Genomic DNA, 16,664 nt, shown 5'->3' with positions numbered 1-16,664 from the left:
CCACTGGAGACCCGTGGGGGGCTTCCTGGCCCCCCTGGCCCCTGGCAGCTCTGGGCTGCATGCTGGCCCCGCCAGTGTCTGGAAGGTGCCCAGAGGTTGGAGGAGGAACTGGCTTCCCTGAATACTCCTTTGAACTCTGAATTCTTAAAAAACTATGTGACTATGTTGCCTTTTTTTTTTTTAGGTAATCTCTACACCCCAACGTAGGGTTCAAACCCACCCCCAAGATCAAGAGTCGCCCCCTCCCCCAACTGAGCCAGCCAGGCGCCCTGTGACTATAGGACTTTTGAAAGTATTTTAATGAAAAAGATATGAATACATTTATCTTTTCCTTCATGCAATCATGGATCATTGACTTCTGTTAGATCATGAAAAGCCAGGCACCACCTCACTGGAGCTACTTTGAAAGGAGCACCGAAGACTCAGGAAGGTTAACTCAGAACAGAGGGTGACAGTCGCCAAGTCTTATTTAACTGTTGACAAAAAGTCAAACCCAGTCAACTGTAGTGACTCAGCCAAGGTCACGTAGCTCTTTAATATTCCCTTGTAATATTTTCTTTTCCTTTTAAATCCTAGTGATAGCGGTAGGGGAGGAGTGGTCTCTGGGGCTGCCCACTGGAGGCCTGAGAGTGTTTCCAAGAATCTTCTAAGGAAAACGAAGACCCTCCTTCTGCCCCACAGCCACCGATACCCCACAGCCCCCACCTCACTCCATCTCCCACCCGGCTGAGCTCTGGCTGCTGTAGGACTTAGTTTCCCTTCCCTTCTTCTCTCCTTGGTCCCGATTCTTTCAAAGAATTTCGAAGAATATGTGAGTTGAAGCAAGGAGGAGGTGGGGCAGCACCTGGGTGGCTCAGTTGGTTGAGCGGTTGTGCCTCAGCCTTTGGCTCAGGTCATGGTCCCAGGGTCCTGGGATCGAGCCCCGCATCAGGCACCCTGCTCATTGGGGAGCCTGCTTCTCCCTCTCCCTCTGCTGCTCCCCCTGCTTGTGCTCTCTCTGTGTCAAATAAATAAATAAAATCTTTTTAAAAAATTTAAAAAAAAAGAAGCAAGGAGGGGATGGCAGTTTGGGACTGGATCCTTAGCTTGAGTCACATTTCCCGTCTCACCTCAGACACCCCCTCTTTGCCTCTGGGGTACAGACCAGAACAAAGGGGAAAATGAGCTTTTTGCAAATAGTTCCGACCACTGTTTTGGAGACTTACTTCCCTTGCCTCTGCCTCTGCAGTTCACCATCAACAAAGTTTAACTCCTGGCAGGAAGGATCAAATCTGACAGCAAGAATATGTCCTGAGGGCTCGGGTGATCTGGCACTGCCAAAGGGTTGATGAAGAGCGGGAGAACTGTCTACCATCTGGTGGGGAGGGGGCTGGTTGACCATATGTGGAAACAGGGTATTCTCTGGAGGGAACAACAGCTTCTTTGGGGAGGATGGTTAAGGAAGATGGGGGGAAGGCAAAGGATAGTCCATCCATGCTTCCTGTAAAAGTTCTCCTGATCCACCTGATGCTGGTAGAAGGCAGACCCTGGGGTGGCAGGAGGAAGGTAGTGAGTGGGGAGTTCTTCACTGTTGACGATGAAGCAAATGCCCTCCGGGATTTTTCTGTGGACAAAATGTCCAGCCCATCCTGAGACATGAACCATGCTCCCCCAACCTGGTCAATAGATGCGCAGTTCAAGGTCCCAAAGCTGAACTTTCTCACCACGCCAGAGATAAGTCAGCCATTTTCACTGGCTAACAATGATTAACCCACCTCTTTCCCCAACATGTTTTCATAAAAAAGAACTAGGTCACTCATTGAAAGGGTGACAGTCGTCAATCCAGCCAGTGTCTACTGTCTACCCCTAAACACCTTACCCCCACTGATCACTTCATAGGAAAACAAAACACACACACACCCCAAAATAAAGAAATTAAAAAAAAAAGCTGGATCTTGTACAGTTTGAGCTATCATCCTTCAGAGAAGTCTACTCTGCTCAAAGCTCTGGATCGAAGCTGGGTTTTGCATCCCTGCTTCCATGTGCAGACAAGACCCCATCTAGTGATGACAGCTGAGCGAGGTAAAGGCAGCTCCTTCCTCAACAGAACGCAGAGCCCCAACCAGAATAGAGGACATGGCTGCAGGTGAAGTCAGAATTTCTTTTTTGGTAAGAAATACAGTTTTTGGGGCGCCTGGGTGGCTCAGTTGGTTAAGCAACTGCCTTTGGCTCAGGTCATGATCCTGGAGTCCCGGGATCGAGTCCCGCATCGGGCTCCTTGCTCGGCAAGGGGCCTGCTTCTCCCTCTAACCCTCCCCACTCTCATGTACTCTCTCTCTCTCTCTCTCATTCTCACTCTCTCAAAATAAATAAATAAACCTTAAAAAAAAAAAGAAATACAGTTTTTGGATGAGGTGTGTGGCAAATTCTGGCTCCTTTTCCTCTTCACTTTCCTGTCAGCAAATAAACTTGCTTGAGTGAGTGAGTCAAACTTGTTCTTAGAGAAGGATGTGCCAGGACACTGGAACCAGCTGTGCTTACTTAATAACAGACCAGACTGTACTTTCTGGCCCCTTTCCTTCATGTTCTTCCCAAACCAAGATCCCCAGGCCTCTGAGTTTCTGTTTGTGGAGAAAATGCCTGAGGAGTGCCCGGCTAGTGTACCTGTCAAAAAAAAAGGGGCCTCTATAATTTTCCATCTTCATTGCTTCCCAGACTCAGCTGGTCATTTCCCCAGAGGACGTTAGTAAGTCTTGAGTCATCTCCACTGAGGACAAAATAATAAGGAACTCATTTATATTTGTACAAATGGATTCAGCTTTAATTTAAGGGTCCTCCAGTTGACATGGCTGTTAAAGGGCTGGCCTCTCCCCCACCACATTGTCGAGGTCCCTGAGAACATGGGGATTTAACTTTGAACCCTCAGAGAGCCAGGCAAGGCGCTTTGCTCAGGAAACATTTGTTGAGTTAAACTGGAGAACTTCTTGCAGGGGAAGCTGACAGGATTTGGGGGAAATGATGGAACCCTGCCTCTGCGAGACAGGTCTCTAACTGAACGGATTCTCACCCAAATCTCTAGCAACGCACACGCTTTGTCCACGGTATTCACCTCAAATATCCACAAGTCCGTTGAGGATCTGAGAACTCTACAATTTCTCTCTTCAGTCAGCTTTCTAGAGAGTCAGGTCCTTTGGGGCCTCATTCTTTTCTGCACACGATAAAAATTTGCTGGAGGCAGCAGGAAGGAGCTGGAGGGTGGAAAGGTAAAGACTAGTAAATGGTCTCATGATGTACACAATTGCTCTGACCAAGAGCGTCCCTATCCCTGGAGGGCAGCCTGCCAGAAGGCTGCCCAGTATGTCCAGAATGGGTTATCAGCCCCATCATGACTCTTTATCAACACGAGCCTTCTCCCTGTGATTCTTCCAGATGATAGCGCTCTCCACTGGCTTCCCATCTGCTGAGGCACATGATGGAACCCCACCTGAGTCAGACACTGTGGCTCCTAACAGCCCTGTGGAGACCCAGACAGTGGCCTTTGAATATTTTGTCAGAAAAATCTGCCCTATTCACGCTTGACTTACCTCAGACCATAAAAACTCCAGTCCCCAGGGATCACCACAATAGTTCCCCAATACTTTTGAGGAGGGCTTATCTAGTAGATGGAAGGGGCCATCTTTTCTGATGGGGCTTACTACCCGTGGCCTCGCAGTCCTGACAATGCAGAACGCCCCTGCTCCACAACATTGCCAACCACGAGCCTCACCTGCACTCTCACCTCACCCCACAGCCGCCATCACCACCATTAGCTGCTCTCTAGGCTAGAGATGGCAGGATGGGGTTGCTTGGACCAGCAGAGACAATGTGGTCAAGGGCAACTGGAGTCCACTTGAGCTGGGTGGGAGCCCAGGGGTTGGGGGGGAACTCCAGATCATACCCCCTGGATGACATTGTAATCATTTCCAGCATGGAATGTTGTCAACCTTTACTACCCACTCATTAGCTCTGAGTTTCTTTTCCTTGTCCCCAATCTACCCCTTACAAGGCAATCTGCACTTACTGATGGGAAATCCAAGCAAGTTTTGAAAAGCTTTATTCTAACTAATCTTTGAAGATTAGCTCTAATCTTTGAAAATGTCAGTTGGTCACCTGATTCGCGCCCTGCTCCCTTCAGAGGTCTAGGTGACCCAGTGTGTGAGGTTTTGGTCTATGCACCTGCTACGGGATGATTTCTGCTTGTGCAGGTAAGCAGACAGCATTGTTTCTCATAACTTGGTGTCTGTTACTTTTATTTACTCCTTGTTTATATCCAGGGCTATAATAAAATTGTATTGACTTCCTGGATATATATATATATATATAAAATCTCCAAGTACAAATGAAAGAAAGAAAATACAGAACCCCCTCAAGAAGATGCAGATTAAAACCATAATAAAATATCACCTTACACGGGCACCTGGCTGGCTCAGTAAGAGGAGCGTTGACTCTTGATCTCAGGGTCATGAGATCGAGCCCCACACTGGGTTTAGAAATTACTTAATAAATAAATATTTTAAAAAAATATATATCACTGTACACCTGTCAGAATAGCTAAAATCAAAACAAGAAAAAACAAGTGTTGGCAAGGATGTGATGAAGAAGGGACTCTAATGTACTGTTGGTGAGAATGTAAATTAGTACAGTCACTGTGGAAAACAGTATGGAGTTTCCTCCAAAAATTAAAAATAGAAATACCAGGGTCATCTGGGTGGCTCAGTTGGGTAAGCATCTGCCTTTGGCTCAGGTCATGATCCTGGAGTCACAGGGATCAAACCCCACATCCGGCTCCCTGCTCAGCATGCAGTCTGCTTCTCCCTCTCCCTCTGCCCACCCCCCACTCCCTCTCTCTCTCTCAAATAAATAAAATCTTTAAAAAAAAATAGAAATACCATATGACCCAGTAATTCCACTTCTGGGCATTTACCCAAAGAAAACAAAAACACTAGTTCAAAAAGATATATACATTCCTGTGTTTATTGCAGCATTATTTACAATAGCCAAGATATGGAAGCAAATCAACTATCTATCCGTAGATAAATTAATAAAGAAGATATGGTGTATATATATATATATAGATACATACATACATAGATATATAGATACGTATAGATACACACACACACACACACACGTACACACAGGAATATTACTCAGCCATAAAAAAGGATGAGATTTTTGCCATTTGTGACAACACAGATGGACCTAGAGGGTACTATGCTAAGTGAAATAAGTCAGACTGAGAAAGACAAATATCATATGATTTCATTTATATGTGGAATCTAAAAAAACAAAACAAATGAATAAACACAAAAAGCAGAATCAAACCTATAACTACAGAGAACAAACTAATGGTTGCCAGAGGGAAGAAGGATGGGAGGTTGGGCAAAATGGGAGAAGAGAAAAAAGAAAAAAAAATGGGAGAAGAGGAGCGGGAGATACAGGCTTCCAGACCTCATGGACTCAATAAGTCACCGGAATGAAAGGTACAGCACAGGGAATATAGTCAAGGGTATTGTAATAGTGTTGTACGGTGGCAAGTGGTGGCTACACTGTGATGAGCACAGCATAATGTATAGAGCTGGTGAATCACTATGTAGCACACCTGAAACTCATGTAACATTGTGTCTCAGCTACATTCAAATGCATTAAAAAAAATACAGAAGCCCTTTCCAGAGTCCCCAGTCACCAATTTGCTGGGTTTGTTTGTTTTTTTTTAAGATTTTATTTATTTGTCAGATTGAGAGAGAGAGAACACATGAGCAGGGGGAGCAGCAAGCAGAGGGAGAAGCAGGCTCCCTGCTAAGCAAGGAGCCCGACGCTGGACTCGATCCCAGGACCCCGGGATCATGACCTGAGCCGAAGGCAGACACCCAACCGACTGAGCCACCCAGGCATCCAATTTGCTGGTGTTTTTATTGAGAACCACATATTATCACATTGTTTTTGCATGAACACACATTCATTCTACTGCTTAAACTTGTGTGTTAAAACCCCAGAGGTCCCAACTTGAAGGACATTAAGTGAATTAATCAGTGCATTCAAAGATGATTCCTTTCTGGCCCTGAGAGGTACAGAGCCAACGCTGGGAAGAGGATTTGAGCTCCTAGACCCGAGGCACTTCAGAGACCCTCTGCAGCTAAGAAAGGCCCAGCAAAGTGATGGTTCCCAGGACGAGAGAACTTACCGCATTTTAAAAGGAATATTCTTAAAACGTGATAGCTAGAGCACCAAGACTTTTATTTGCCCGCAAATAAGTGCACTTGCAGATAGGGAATCAGGATCTTTGCAAGAACCATGGCAGATGTAGACTCTGTCTTGTGTCTCTGGCCCGGCTTGGGAGCCAGGAGGGCAGCCCCTGCGCTACCAAGCAGCATGCCAAAGTTAATAATTGGCCCAGCCGAGTACATGGCAGATCAGGCTGTTTTTGTGTGCCTGTTTTTCTATTTTACGTAAATCACCCCGAACATGTTTGCATCAACCTACTGGTGATGCACCTTTGATCAATAGATTTTAGACAAAAGTGGTTTTTGAGTCCAAAGATCAGGGCTGGGTTGACCTGCAGACTGGATCCAGGGTGTATAAAAACAGGGGCAAGGCACAGGCTGAGAGCAGAGCAATCATCACCAAGTCTGTAAACACGGCAAGGGCTTAGCAGAAGGCTGCCTGAGGAGCCAGGGAGGAAGGATGGAGCAAGGAATGAATGCTCTTCATGACTTTGGGATCCAGTCAACGCACTACCTCCAGGTGACTTACCAGGACTCCCAGGACTGGTTCATCTTGGTGTCCGTGATCGCTGATCTCAGGAATGCCTTCTATGTACTCTTTCCCATCTGGTTCCATCTCCGTGAAGCTGTGGGCATCAAGCTCCTCTGGGTAGCTGTGATTGGAGACTGGCTCAACCTCGTCTTTAAGTGGTGAGTAAGAGCCAGACAGAGAGGAGATCGGCAAGGGAAGAGGCCAGCATTCTCCCCGGAAATGTCTGTGCATCAGAAGTTGCCTTCTCTGTGCTATTCGGGAAGCCACAGGTTACTGCCCTCCGACTTTGGATCGTCCACCTAAAGAGGGAAGACAGAGAAAACCCCATCAATAAGTTGAAGATACAGGCAAGGCTATTTCATGTGGATGGAAGGGCAGCTGGACTTAGTGAAAAGTCTGAAGTATAGGTTATAAGCAAAGAAGCAGAGTTTTATTACTTTGAAGCAGAATAGGTAACGTGAAGAGAGATGTATGAAAGATGATGTCTGAAAACAGGAAACAGGTTGCTAACTTAAAAATCCCATTGCATGAGGGCACCTGGGTGGCTCAGATGGTTAAGTGTCTGCCTTCGGCTCAGGTCATGATCCCAGGGTCCTGGGATCGAGTCCCGCATCGGGCTCCCAGCTCCTTGGGAGCCTGCTTCTCCCTCTGCTTCTCTCTCTCTCTCTCCCTCTCTCTCTCCCTCTGTCTCTCATGAATAAATAAATAAAATATTTTTTAAAAAAAGAATTAAAAAAAATTTTAAAAAATCCCATTGCGTGGAGAAATAAGAAGTAATCCAGAGAACTGGGCTCCAACCCTCGTTCGGCACCTACCAGCTGTATGTCCTGGGCAAGTCAAAGCAACTCTCTGAGTTTCTGTTTTATAATCTGCAAACTTAAGTTATCTCTGGGACCTTAATAATAATTCTAGTTAACATTTATTGAACATTTAGTAGGTACTAGGCCATGTGCCAAGTGCTTTGCTGTGGGGTGGTTACTATAATTAATATAACAGATGAAGAGACCGAGGCATTGAGATAAGCGACCACAACTAGATCAACATGGCAGTCAATGGCAGAGGCATCATTTAAGCCCAGGCAGGCTGATTTCAGAGTCAAAGTTCTTAAAAATTATGTTATATTCAATGCTGATGAACCAACTCCCTCGGGGGGCAGGAGGAAGCCCTAATGTTAGCGTTTATCAATTTCTCCTGTGTTTATATTCCCATTGGGGCCACTTTCAATCTATTGATGGGTCAAACTTGCCAAAATCCTGAATATTTTACAATTGTTAGCCAGTACCAGTTGACTCTAGCACATTACTGGCTTGGCCTCTGTTTCCTCATCTAGAAAATAAAGAGCTTGGGCCAGCTAAGAACTTTACCGTCCCTAAACTATCTATGTCTACTGTCAAGTGATTCTGAAGACCTTTCTAGCTCTAATATTATTTGTCCATAAACAATAAACCATCTTTTAGCGTACAAAAAAAAATTGTTATGGGGTCGAGAGGCCCAAGGCATATCCATATGGCTCTGAAATCTCTGTTGAATAATCTAAGTGTTATCTGTAATGTCCCCTATTCAACAGCATGACCTTAAAAAGTAAACAGATAAAGGGTTATTTTAAACATCTGATCTCAGTTGAAGAATCATGCATTTTCTCTGAGTTGGCAGAGGTCAGAGTTAGTGGCTGTCTCTGATTTCGGTGAAAAATCACTATTCCATCCCTCGAGGGGCTGACCCTTGACACCTGTTTCCACAACGAAAAACATACCGAGTACTTTTAAGGGGGAAGCGGTTTGTCTGAGCTATATCCTCTTCCAAGGCAGAAAGGATACAAAGTAAGCGCCGGAAGCTATCTATGTCCTTACAGAGAGTAATTCTTAGGGCAAGGAGGCCACATCTCCTAAGGGTGCTTGTCCCTGGGGCTAGGGCACATTCTCTGATGTCAGAGGAAACCCAAGACTCCTTGAGATCTGAGGAAAGAGCATAGGGTCTGGCAGGATTTGCAAGTCCAAGCTGCAAACTATAGTTCTGTATGTGTCCTTCCAGGACAAATTCTTCCTGGGGTTTAGAAAAAGTCACATAGCTTCCATTAATAGGGATTTTTTAGGATCTTGAGTTTATTTTTGTTTGAATACATAATACATTCAAATAGTTCAAAATCCCAAAGTTATATAAAGGATGTATCAGAAAAAGTCTCCCTCCCCTACCGCTCTCCAGCCCCCCGGGTCCCCTTCTTGGGGGCAGCCAAAGCTAATAGTTCTCTGTTTAGGATCACATGAATCTTCTCCTCACACTACTCTCTTTTCTCAAAGGTGTGGGCTTCAGGCAAAAGGGTTCTTTCAGTAACTCCAGACCCTTGTTCTGCTTTTTTTACAGGATTCTATTTGGACAGCGTCCATACTGGTGGGTCATGGACACCGATTACTACAGCAACACCTCCGCACCACTGATAAAGCAGTTTCCAGTCACCTGTGAGACTGGACCAGGTGAGAGTCCCAGCCCCGGTAGAGACAGAAGCTGGGTGGACCTTGCTCACTGTGGCCACCTGTCAGCCGTCACTGTAGACGAAGCTGTCTTTGAGGGGACATGAGGAGAACTGCTCCTTCAAGCTTGAGGCACAGTCTTCGATAGGGTACAACTCCAGTTTAATTTAATTCAAGGAGGCCTTCCTGAAGAACACATTACTGCTACTTTAGAAATCTGCCTAATACTTCCAGAACCTAAATTGCTAGTCCAGAGACGCAAAGGTACTCTTATGGGCAAAGGGCTCATGAGAGGAACTGCATTACGGCCCTTTGTCCAGGGAGGGAAAGCAAGAGAAGCCTAAGCCCCTGGCTGTCCTTCACCAAGGCTTGGCCAAGTAGCTGTATCTTCCTGAGCTGACTGTCCAATCCCACGCCATGCTTGTGCTTTACTAGGATACAACCAGACAGTTCTTGTGCAATCAGATGATAGATTAGATTTCCTTTTTCGGTAGGCAATGGAATATCCAACCTCTTCACTCACCCTTAAGTCTCGGTGCCAGCATCCCTTCCTCGGGGACCCTATCCCTGACTCCCAAACTAGGGCATGGCCCTTAGTTATTTGTTCTCCCAAACCCCTGGTTCACTTCAGAGCATATTCATTCATTCAGATGTTATTTATTGAGCACCTATGTTGTGCCAGACACTGTTCTAGGTACTCAGAGTACCTTAGTGAATAAAACAAATATCGCTGCCCTTGTGCAGCTGAAATTGGAACGATGTGTGTGTGTGTGTGTGTGCATGGGCACGCACAATATACAAAATCATAATACATGAGTAAAAAATAGAAGATATTAGAAGATGATAATGAAGAGGAGGAAGAGGAAGAAGGATGGGAGGAGGAGGAAGGATGACGAGAAAAGGAGAGGCAAGGTTTTATTGATGGGACTCCTTGGAGCAGCCTCAGATGTAGAGTAGCGTGCAGGAGCCCATGCTCCCGTGTGTTGCATGCAGGAGCCCATGCTCCCGTGTGTTGCATGCAGGAGCCCATGCTCCCGTGTGTTGCATGCAGGAGCCCATGCTCCCGTGTGTTGCATGCAGGAGCCCATGCTCCCGTGTGTTGCATGCAGGAGTCCATGCTCCCGTGTGTTGCATGCAGGAGCAACACATGTGGAAGGAAGGAACAGAAACCACCTGGGCAGGAGGAGTCTAATTCGGATTCAGTCTTAGCCAACCCCACAGGGAGCTCTGAAGCTGAGGATGGCCCTTCAGAGTTGCCCGGATTTGTGTCAAGAGGATCAGGCCCTTATATCCCAATTTAGAGCAGTGATTGGGTGGAGGCTGCCCCTGGGGAGAGGTAATCCTGATCAAAATGGCTCTCTTCAGCTCGGGCAATGCCGGAAGAAGGCTGAGAGCTGAGGGCCATCCATGACCACATTCTCAACAACTAGGAAGATAAGTCCTTCAGTCTAGAAGGGAATCTGGGTGGCACATCTCAAGACCTTCTATCTCTCAGGGTAGAATGATCAGGAAGTATGGGTTGAAGTATTAAGTAGGGTGGTCAAGGTAGGACTCCCTGAGGAGAGATTTGAGCAAAAACTTGGAGGAGGCAAGGAAATTAGCAAGTAAATTTCTGGTAGAAGAGTTCTCTGGCCAGAAAGACCAATAGCACAAAGACCCTGAGGTAGGAGTATGTTTAAAGGAGAGCAATGAGGCCAACATGACTGGAACAGAGTGAGCAGCAAGGGACTAGAGGGAGGTGATGGAGGGCAGATTGATTTGCAGTTATACACCCAGTATGCTGATTCTTTGTGTAGCCTCTAGACTGTATATAACTACAAGAGCTGGGACCTTCTCTGGTTTTGCTTACCACTACTCCCAGAGCCTAGTACCATGCTGGGCATGTGGTAGGAGCCCAATAGATATTTGGGTTTTTTTTTTTTTTAAGATTTTGTTTATTTGTCAGAGAGAGAGTACAAGCAGGGGGAACAACAGGCAGAGGGAGAAGCAGGCTTCCCACTGAGTAAGGAGCCCAAAGCGAGACTAGATCCCAGGACCCTGGGATCATGACCTGAGCCGAAGGCAGATGCTTAACTGACTGAGTCACCCGGGCACCCCTAGATATTTGTTTAATAAATGACTAAATGGATAAGTGGATGGATGGCAGGATGGGTGGATGGATGGATGAAAGGATGGAAAGATGGGTGGTGGATGGACAGATAGTTGGATGGATAGATGGATGGAAAGGCGGATGTGTATGGATGGATGGATAGAGGACTTCCCATTACAATGTCCCAGATGGAGACTTTTCACCTTTAGTTCATCCATTCCTCTCTTCTCTACCCTTTAGGGAGTCCCTCTGGCCATGCCATGGGTACAGCGGGTGTATACTACGTGATGGTGACATCCACCCTCGCTATCTTTCGGGGAAAGAGAAAGCCAACCTACAGATTTCGGTAAGAACTCAGCACTGGGGTGCGGGCGGTGGAGGGCAGGAGGTGACTGTCTCTGTAATAGACACACCACTTGCTCTTCCTCACATTCCCCATAGCTGGCCCACCCCACCTTGGGTTGGTACTGAGCAGAGCTGTGGCATTTCTGCTGAGGGCAAACGAGAAGGGCACAAGATGTCAGGGCTGGAAGGGACCTACAAGCGCAACCCCTAACTTTACAGATAAGGAAACAAGGCCTAACAGGGTAAAGGGACTGCTCAAGATCAGACAGTGTAGTTCTGGCAGGGTTTAAATAAAAACCCATCTCTGTGCCAACCAAAGAGTTGCCTGGTCCAAGTTGAAAAACAAAGAAACGTAAGACCTTCCTACTACAGAGAATTCTGAGCATGCAACCACTGGGCAAATGCTGAATTATCATACACATAAAATCGGGGAACTTAACGTTCACGTGTGCAAGGGTTCAGTACATGACACGGGCATCTCTGAGCTTTGGGGTACAGGCTTCAATTTACAAAAATTCCACTGACTGCACCTAAGTTGGCCAGGCCCCGGCATTCCTGCCAGGCTGTTCTCCTTGCTGAAGTGTGCATATCTGTGTTCTGTTATGACGGCCTCTTCTGTTGCAGGTGCTTGAACATCATTTTGTGGTTGGGATTCTGGGCTGTGCAGCTGAACGTCTGTCTATCCCGAATCTACCTTGCTGCTCATTTTCCCCATCAGGTCATTGCCGGAGTCCTGTCAGGTATCAGCTGCTCTGGCTCTCTCCCTTCCTGCCCCTCCTATGCCATGTCTCCCTAAATGGGACACCATCCCAGCCAGCCAGTCATGTTCTGTGTGTAATCAATGCTGTTAGCACTTCAGTGGGCTACAAGTTAAGTGGGGGTGAAACTGTTCATTTCTATAGGAGGGCCCAGATCTACACAATTAAATATGTTTCAGAAAAGTTGCAATACTTCAAGTTAACTTACCAATTGAATTAGCTTGAAATTTCCTTACTTTTCACAATCTTTATTTTTTACTGGTCTTCAATTGGAAATGGCCCCTCATTAGTTGTTGTTGTTTTTAATATTTTATTTATTTATTTATTTATTTATAGAAAGAGTTGGGGAAGGGCAGAGGGAGAGGGAGAAAGAACCTCAAACTGACTCCATGCTGAGCACGAAGCCAGACGTGGGACTCAATCCCCCTCATGATCCCTGAGATCATGACCTGAGCTGAAATTGAGTTGGATGCTTAACCGACTGAGCCACCCAGGAGCCCTGGCCCTTAGTTTAGTTTTAAGGGAATCTACCAAATTTAACAAATCAACAGTGTCCTAGAAAAGCTCTTTATTTGGGTAAATTAATTTTCAAACCCACAATTGGTCTTTCTTATAGGTTCAGAGTTTTGAATACAGTTGATACTTGAACAATGTAAGGGTTAGGAGAATTGACCCCCCGATGCACTCAAGAATCCACATATAACTTTGACTCTCCCAAAACTTAACTACTAACAGCCTACTGGAAACCTTACCAATAACATAAACAGTCGATCAACACACATTTTGTATGTTATATGTATTATATCCTGTATTCTTACAATAAAGCGAGAGAGAAAAGAAAATGTTCTTCAGAAAATCAGCAGGATCGGGGCACCTGCGTGGCTCAGTGAGTTAAGAGTCGGCCTTCGGCTCAGTCATGATCTCGGAGTCCTGGGATCAAGCCCCATGGGGGGCTCCCTGCTTAACGGGGAGTCTGCTTCTCCCTTTGCCCCTCCCTCCTGCTCATGCTACCTCACACACTCTCTCTCTCTCTCAAATTAATAAAGAAAATCTTTTTTTAAAAAAAGAAAATCAGCAGGAAGAGAAAATACATTTACAGGGCTCTGCTATATTTATCAAAAAAAATCTGCATATAAGTGGACCCACCTAGTTCAAACCCATGTTGTTCAAGGGTCAACTATACTTGTGTTTTCTTAGATCCCATTTATAAGGGGCAGAAAAGACTTAGGTTAAGTGTAAGAAAGACTTTCTTTACATTATGGGAGGTACTGGAATATAAGACCTTAGGGAAATTGTAGGATATCCCCCCTGGAGACAGGTGGGAGCAGAACACAGTGGCATTACAAGAAGAGCGTTGAGTACAGGGGGAGATAATGGTTTCATGACAACCACAAAAGTAACACAGCGTTTAGTACTGGGTGCCACGTTGGAGGAAGAGCCCAGAAGCCATGTTACGTGAAAGACCTGAGAACGTATAGGTTAGAGATAAGAATAACGTCTTCAAATGTGCTCTATAAAGAGGTTCCAGATTTACAACTCAACTCCTACAGAAATAACTGAGACCAATAGATGGCATTGGGGGGGGGTCACATTTCAGGTTAGCACAAGGAAGAATTTTTGATAATCAAAGCCATTCAAAGATGAAATGGGCTGCCCAAGTGGGAGTGAGCTCTCTACCCCTGTGGGTATTCAAGTAGAAACATGAGGCCCCCTGACAGTAAACATGCGTGCAGTGGGAGAATGTATGTGATAGGACTCTTCCATCTGAAAGAGTCTATGGCTGAGGACAGACTGGGGTCACACGTGGGAATAAACCAGGTGACGCTCTAATCTAGCATCTGTGATTTATTGCCACAAATGGCAGGATGGATGATATGTCACTCATTGCTCCAAACCCCGCCCCATAGCTGAAGGTCCAGAGTCTTCCCTATTTCTCACAGTCATTCTTTCTTTCACTCAGGCATTGCTGTTGCTGAAACTTTCCGTCACATCCAGAGCATCTACAATGCCAGCCTCAAGAAGTATTTTCTCATTACCTTCTTCCTGTTCGGTTTTGCCATTGGATTTTACCTGCTGCTCAAGGGGCTGGGTGTAGACCTCTTGTGGACACTAGAAAAAGCCAAGAGATGGTGTGAGCGGCCGGAATGGGTCCACATTGACACCACGCCTTTTGCCAGCCTCCTCAAGAACGTGGGGACCCTCTTTGGCCTGGGCTTGGCTCTCAACTCCAGCATGTACAGGGAGAGTTGCAAGGGCAAGCTCAACAAGTGGTTCCCATTCCGCCTCAGCTGCATTGTGGTCTCTCTCATCCTCCTGCACCTCTTTGACTCTTTGAAACCCCCATCCCAAGTTGAGCTGATCTTCTATGTCCTGTCCTTCTGCAAGAGTGCAGCCGTGCCCCTGGCATCTGTCAGCCTCATCCCCTACTGCCTTGCCCGGGTCCTGGGCCAGCCGCACAAGAAGTCTTTGTAAGGGATGTGGAGCCTTCAGTATTCAAAGTCAGTGACCGTGCCAACCACTGAGGGTGGCTAGGGTCTTCTGCTAGCCCATTTTGAGGCCAGAGGTGCTAGAGTCAGCTCAGCTGACCCCTTCCTCCTTTGCAATTCTAATTGTATTGGGTGGTTTTTTTTTTTTATTTAAACTAATAAGGCTAGTTGAGAAAGTCTTATCTGTTAGAAGTTGGGTCCTTCTGGATTTTTCCCTGAAGACTTAACTTGTTCTTCTTTGAGATATACAAAAACAAGACTTCCAGGTAGGGCCAGCTCACAATCCCAGGCTGGGGATCTCAACTGAGAATTTTCTACCTGTCCCCATCCTTACACAGAAAAGGGAAGGGAGCAGTGGATTTGATAGAGAAAGAAGGATGATGGATTAAGGAAGACTTTCGTATCCTCCTGCACATCATGCAAACTATGTTACACAATATCTAAATGGCTTTGATTGTATTTGAATCTTTAGGTAAGGGACTCTCAATAGTGAGGGACCAACTTAAAGTATAATTAATAGGTAGTTAGTGGGGTAATTCTGCTTCTTATATTTTTCTATTATATATCCATGGTCTTTGCATTTACTAGGATTTCTGAATGGCCGCAGTGACCTAGATTTGTACTGGGTCAGAGCATGCAGATATAGTCAACTTCTCCTCTATCACACTAGATCTTCCTCCTTGTTAGCCCAGCTAGGCTTTCCCTAGAATTTTTCACTGGCTCCACATCCTGCCAGATACAGAGATGCCTAAATGCAGCTCTGGGGGGTAGTGCTTTTGTATGGTTTACACTCTGAAATCTTGGGCAAAAAGGCAAGGAGACGGCAAGGATTCCTTTCTCCAGAAGGTCACTCCAATGTTACTTTTGATTCCTAGAGGGTAAATATGACTCCTTTCTCTATCCCAAGCCAACCAAGAGCACATTCTTGGAGGAAAAGCCAGCTCTCCCTTGCCTGTTCTTAAGTCTCAGCTGATTTGCAGATATGTCTTAAAAAAAATGTTTAAGCCTATTTATTTGAGAGTCCTTGTTTTTGCTACTAATTATATAGTTCACCATATATTACCATTCACACCAGCCATCCTGGTCATAACATCTTTGAAAAGAAAAATATATATGTGCCGTATTTTATTAAAACAACATTTTATTTAAGAATGAAGTCTTGCTGATTACTGTATTTTAGATGCAATGCAATCTGAAGGTTCTAATTCTGGCTCAGCTAAATTTCTAGCTCTTTTCTATTTCCCTAAACAAATCATTTAGTCTCTGTGTACCTATATTTTCCCTTTGGAGAAAGAAAGTCTTGGGCTGGGCAGGAGTGCCAGTGGAGCCAGGGGACCTACAAAGTGTCCATAGTGCACAGATAGCCTTGAGGGTATCAACACAGACACGGTATCATTGGCCAAGACTGAACATTAGTTACCAGACCACAGGTCAGCATGAGTTGCTCTAAGGGATCAAATTGCAACTTAAAGGCAAATACACAGGGTCATTACCAAACTAAGCAATCAGAGAATGTAAGTCATAGCAGTGGAAAAAGACTGGGTAGACTCTGGAATCCAGGAAGCCGGCATCAGCAAGGTTTGGGGTTATGGTTAAAGAAAATCTAAACAGGGGCGCCTGGGTGGCTCAGATGTTTAAGCATCTGCCTTCGGCTCAGGTCATGATCCCAGAGTCCTGGGATCGAGTCCCACATCGGACTCCCTGCTCCTTGGGAGCCTGCCTCTCCCTCTGTCTCTCTCTCTCT

General features: G+C 45.7%; 1 protein-coding gene and 1 long non-coding RNA gene across 3 annotated transcripts in view; one reads left to right on the top strand and one right to left on the bottom strand.

Moving 5' to 3' along the window:
- The window catches only part of LOC114201343 (uncharacterized), a 45,169-nt gene that overhangs the window by 8,324 nt on the left and 20,181 nt on the right, over positions 1–16,664 (bottom strand). Inside the window, exons 2-4 of one of the 2 annotated variants that reach the window (XR_003607627.2) lie at positions 6,772–7,073; positions 3,089–3,227; positions 2,521–2,643 (exon numbers count right to left, since the gene is read on the bottom strand). This is a non-coding gene — a long non-coding RNA (uncharacterized LOC114201343). The remainder of the gene's footprint in view (positions 1–2,520; positions 2,644–3,088; positions 3,228–6,771; positions 7,074–16,664) is intronic. The other variant, XR_003607626.2, reaches the window with a different exon arrangement.
- G6PC1 (glucose-6-phosphatase catalytic subunit 1) lies at positions 6,703–14,906 on the top strand. Its single transcript, XM_028093955.2, has 5 exons — positions 6,703–6,932; positions 9,136–9,245; positions 11,572–11,677; positions 12,301–12,416; positions 14,395–14,906. Exons 1-5 carry the CDS (start codon positions 6,703–6,705, stop codon positions 14,904–14,906), a joined length of 1,074 nt encoding a protein of 357 aa, XP_027949756.1.

The sequence above is a fragment of the Eumetopias jubatus genome, unplaced genomic scaffold (assembly GCF_037043125.1).
Source record: "Eumetopias jubatus isolate StellerSeaLion01/CBP00866 unplaced genomic scaffold, mEumJub1_p1.0 scaffold_10, whole genome shotgun sequence".
NCBI lineage: Eukaryota > Metazoa > Chordata > Mammalia > Carnivora > Otariidae > Eumetopias > Eumetopias jubatus.
Note: the sequence above shows the minus strand (reverse complement) of the source record. Positions and strands in the feature narration are given on the sequence as shown.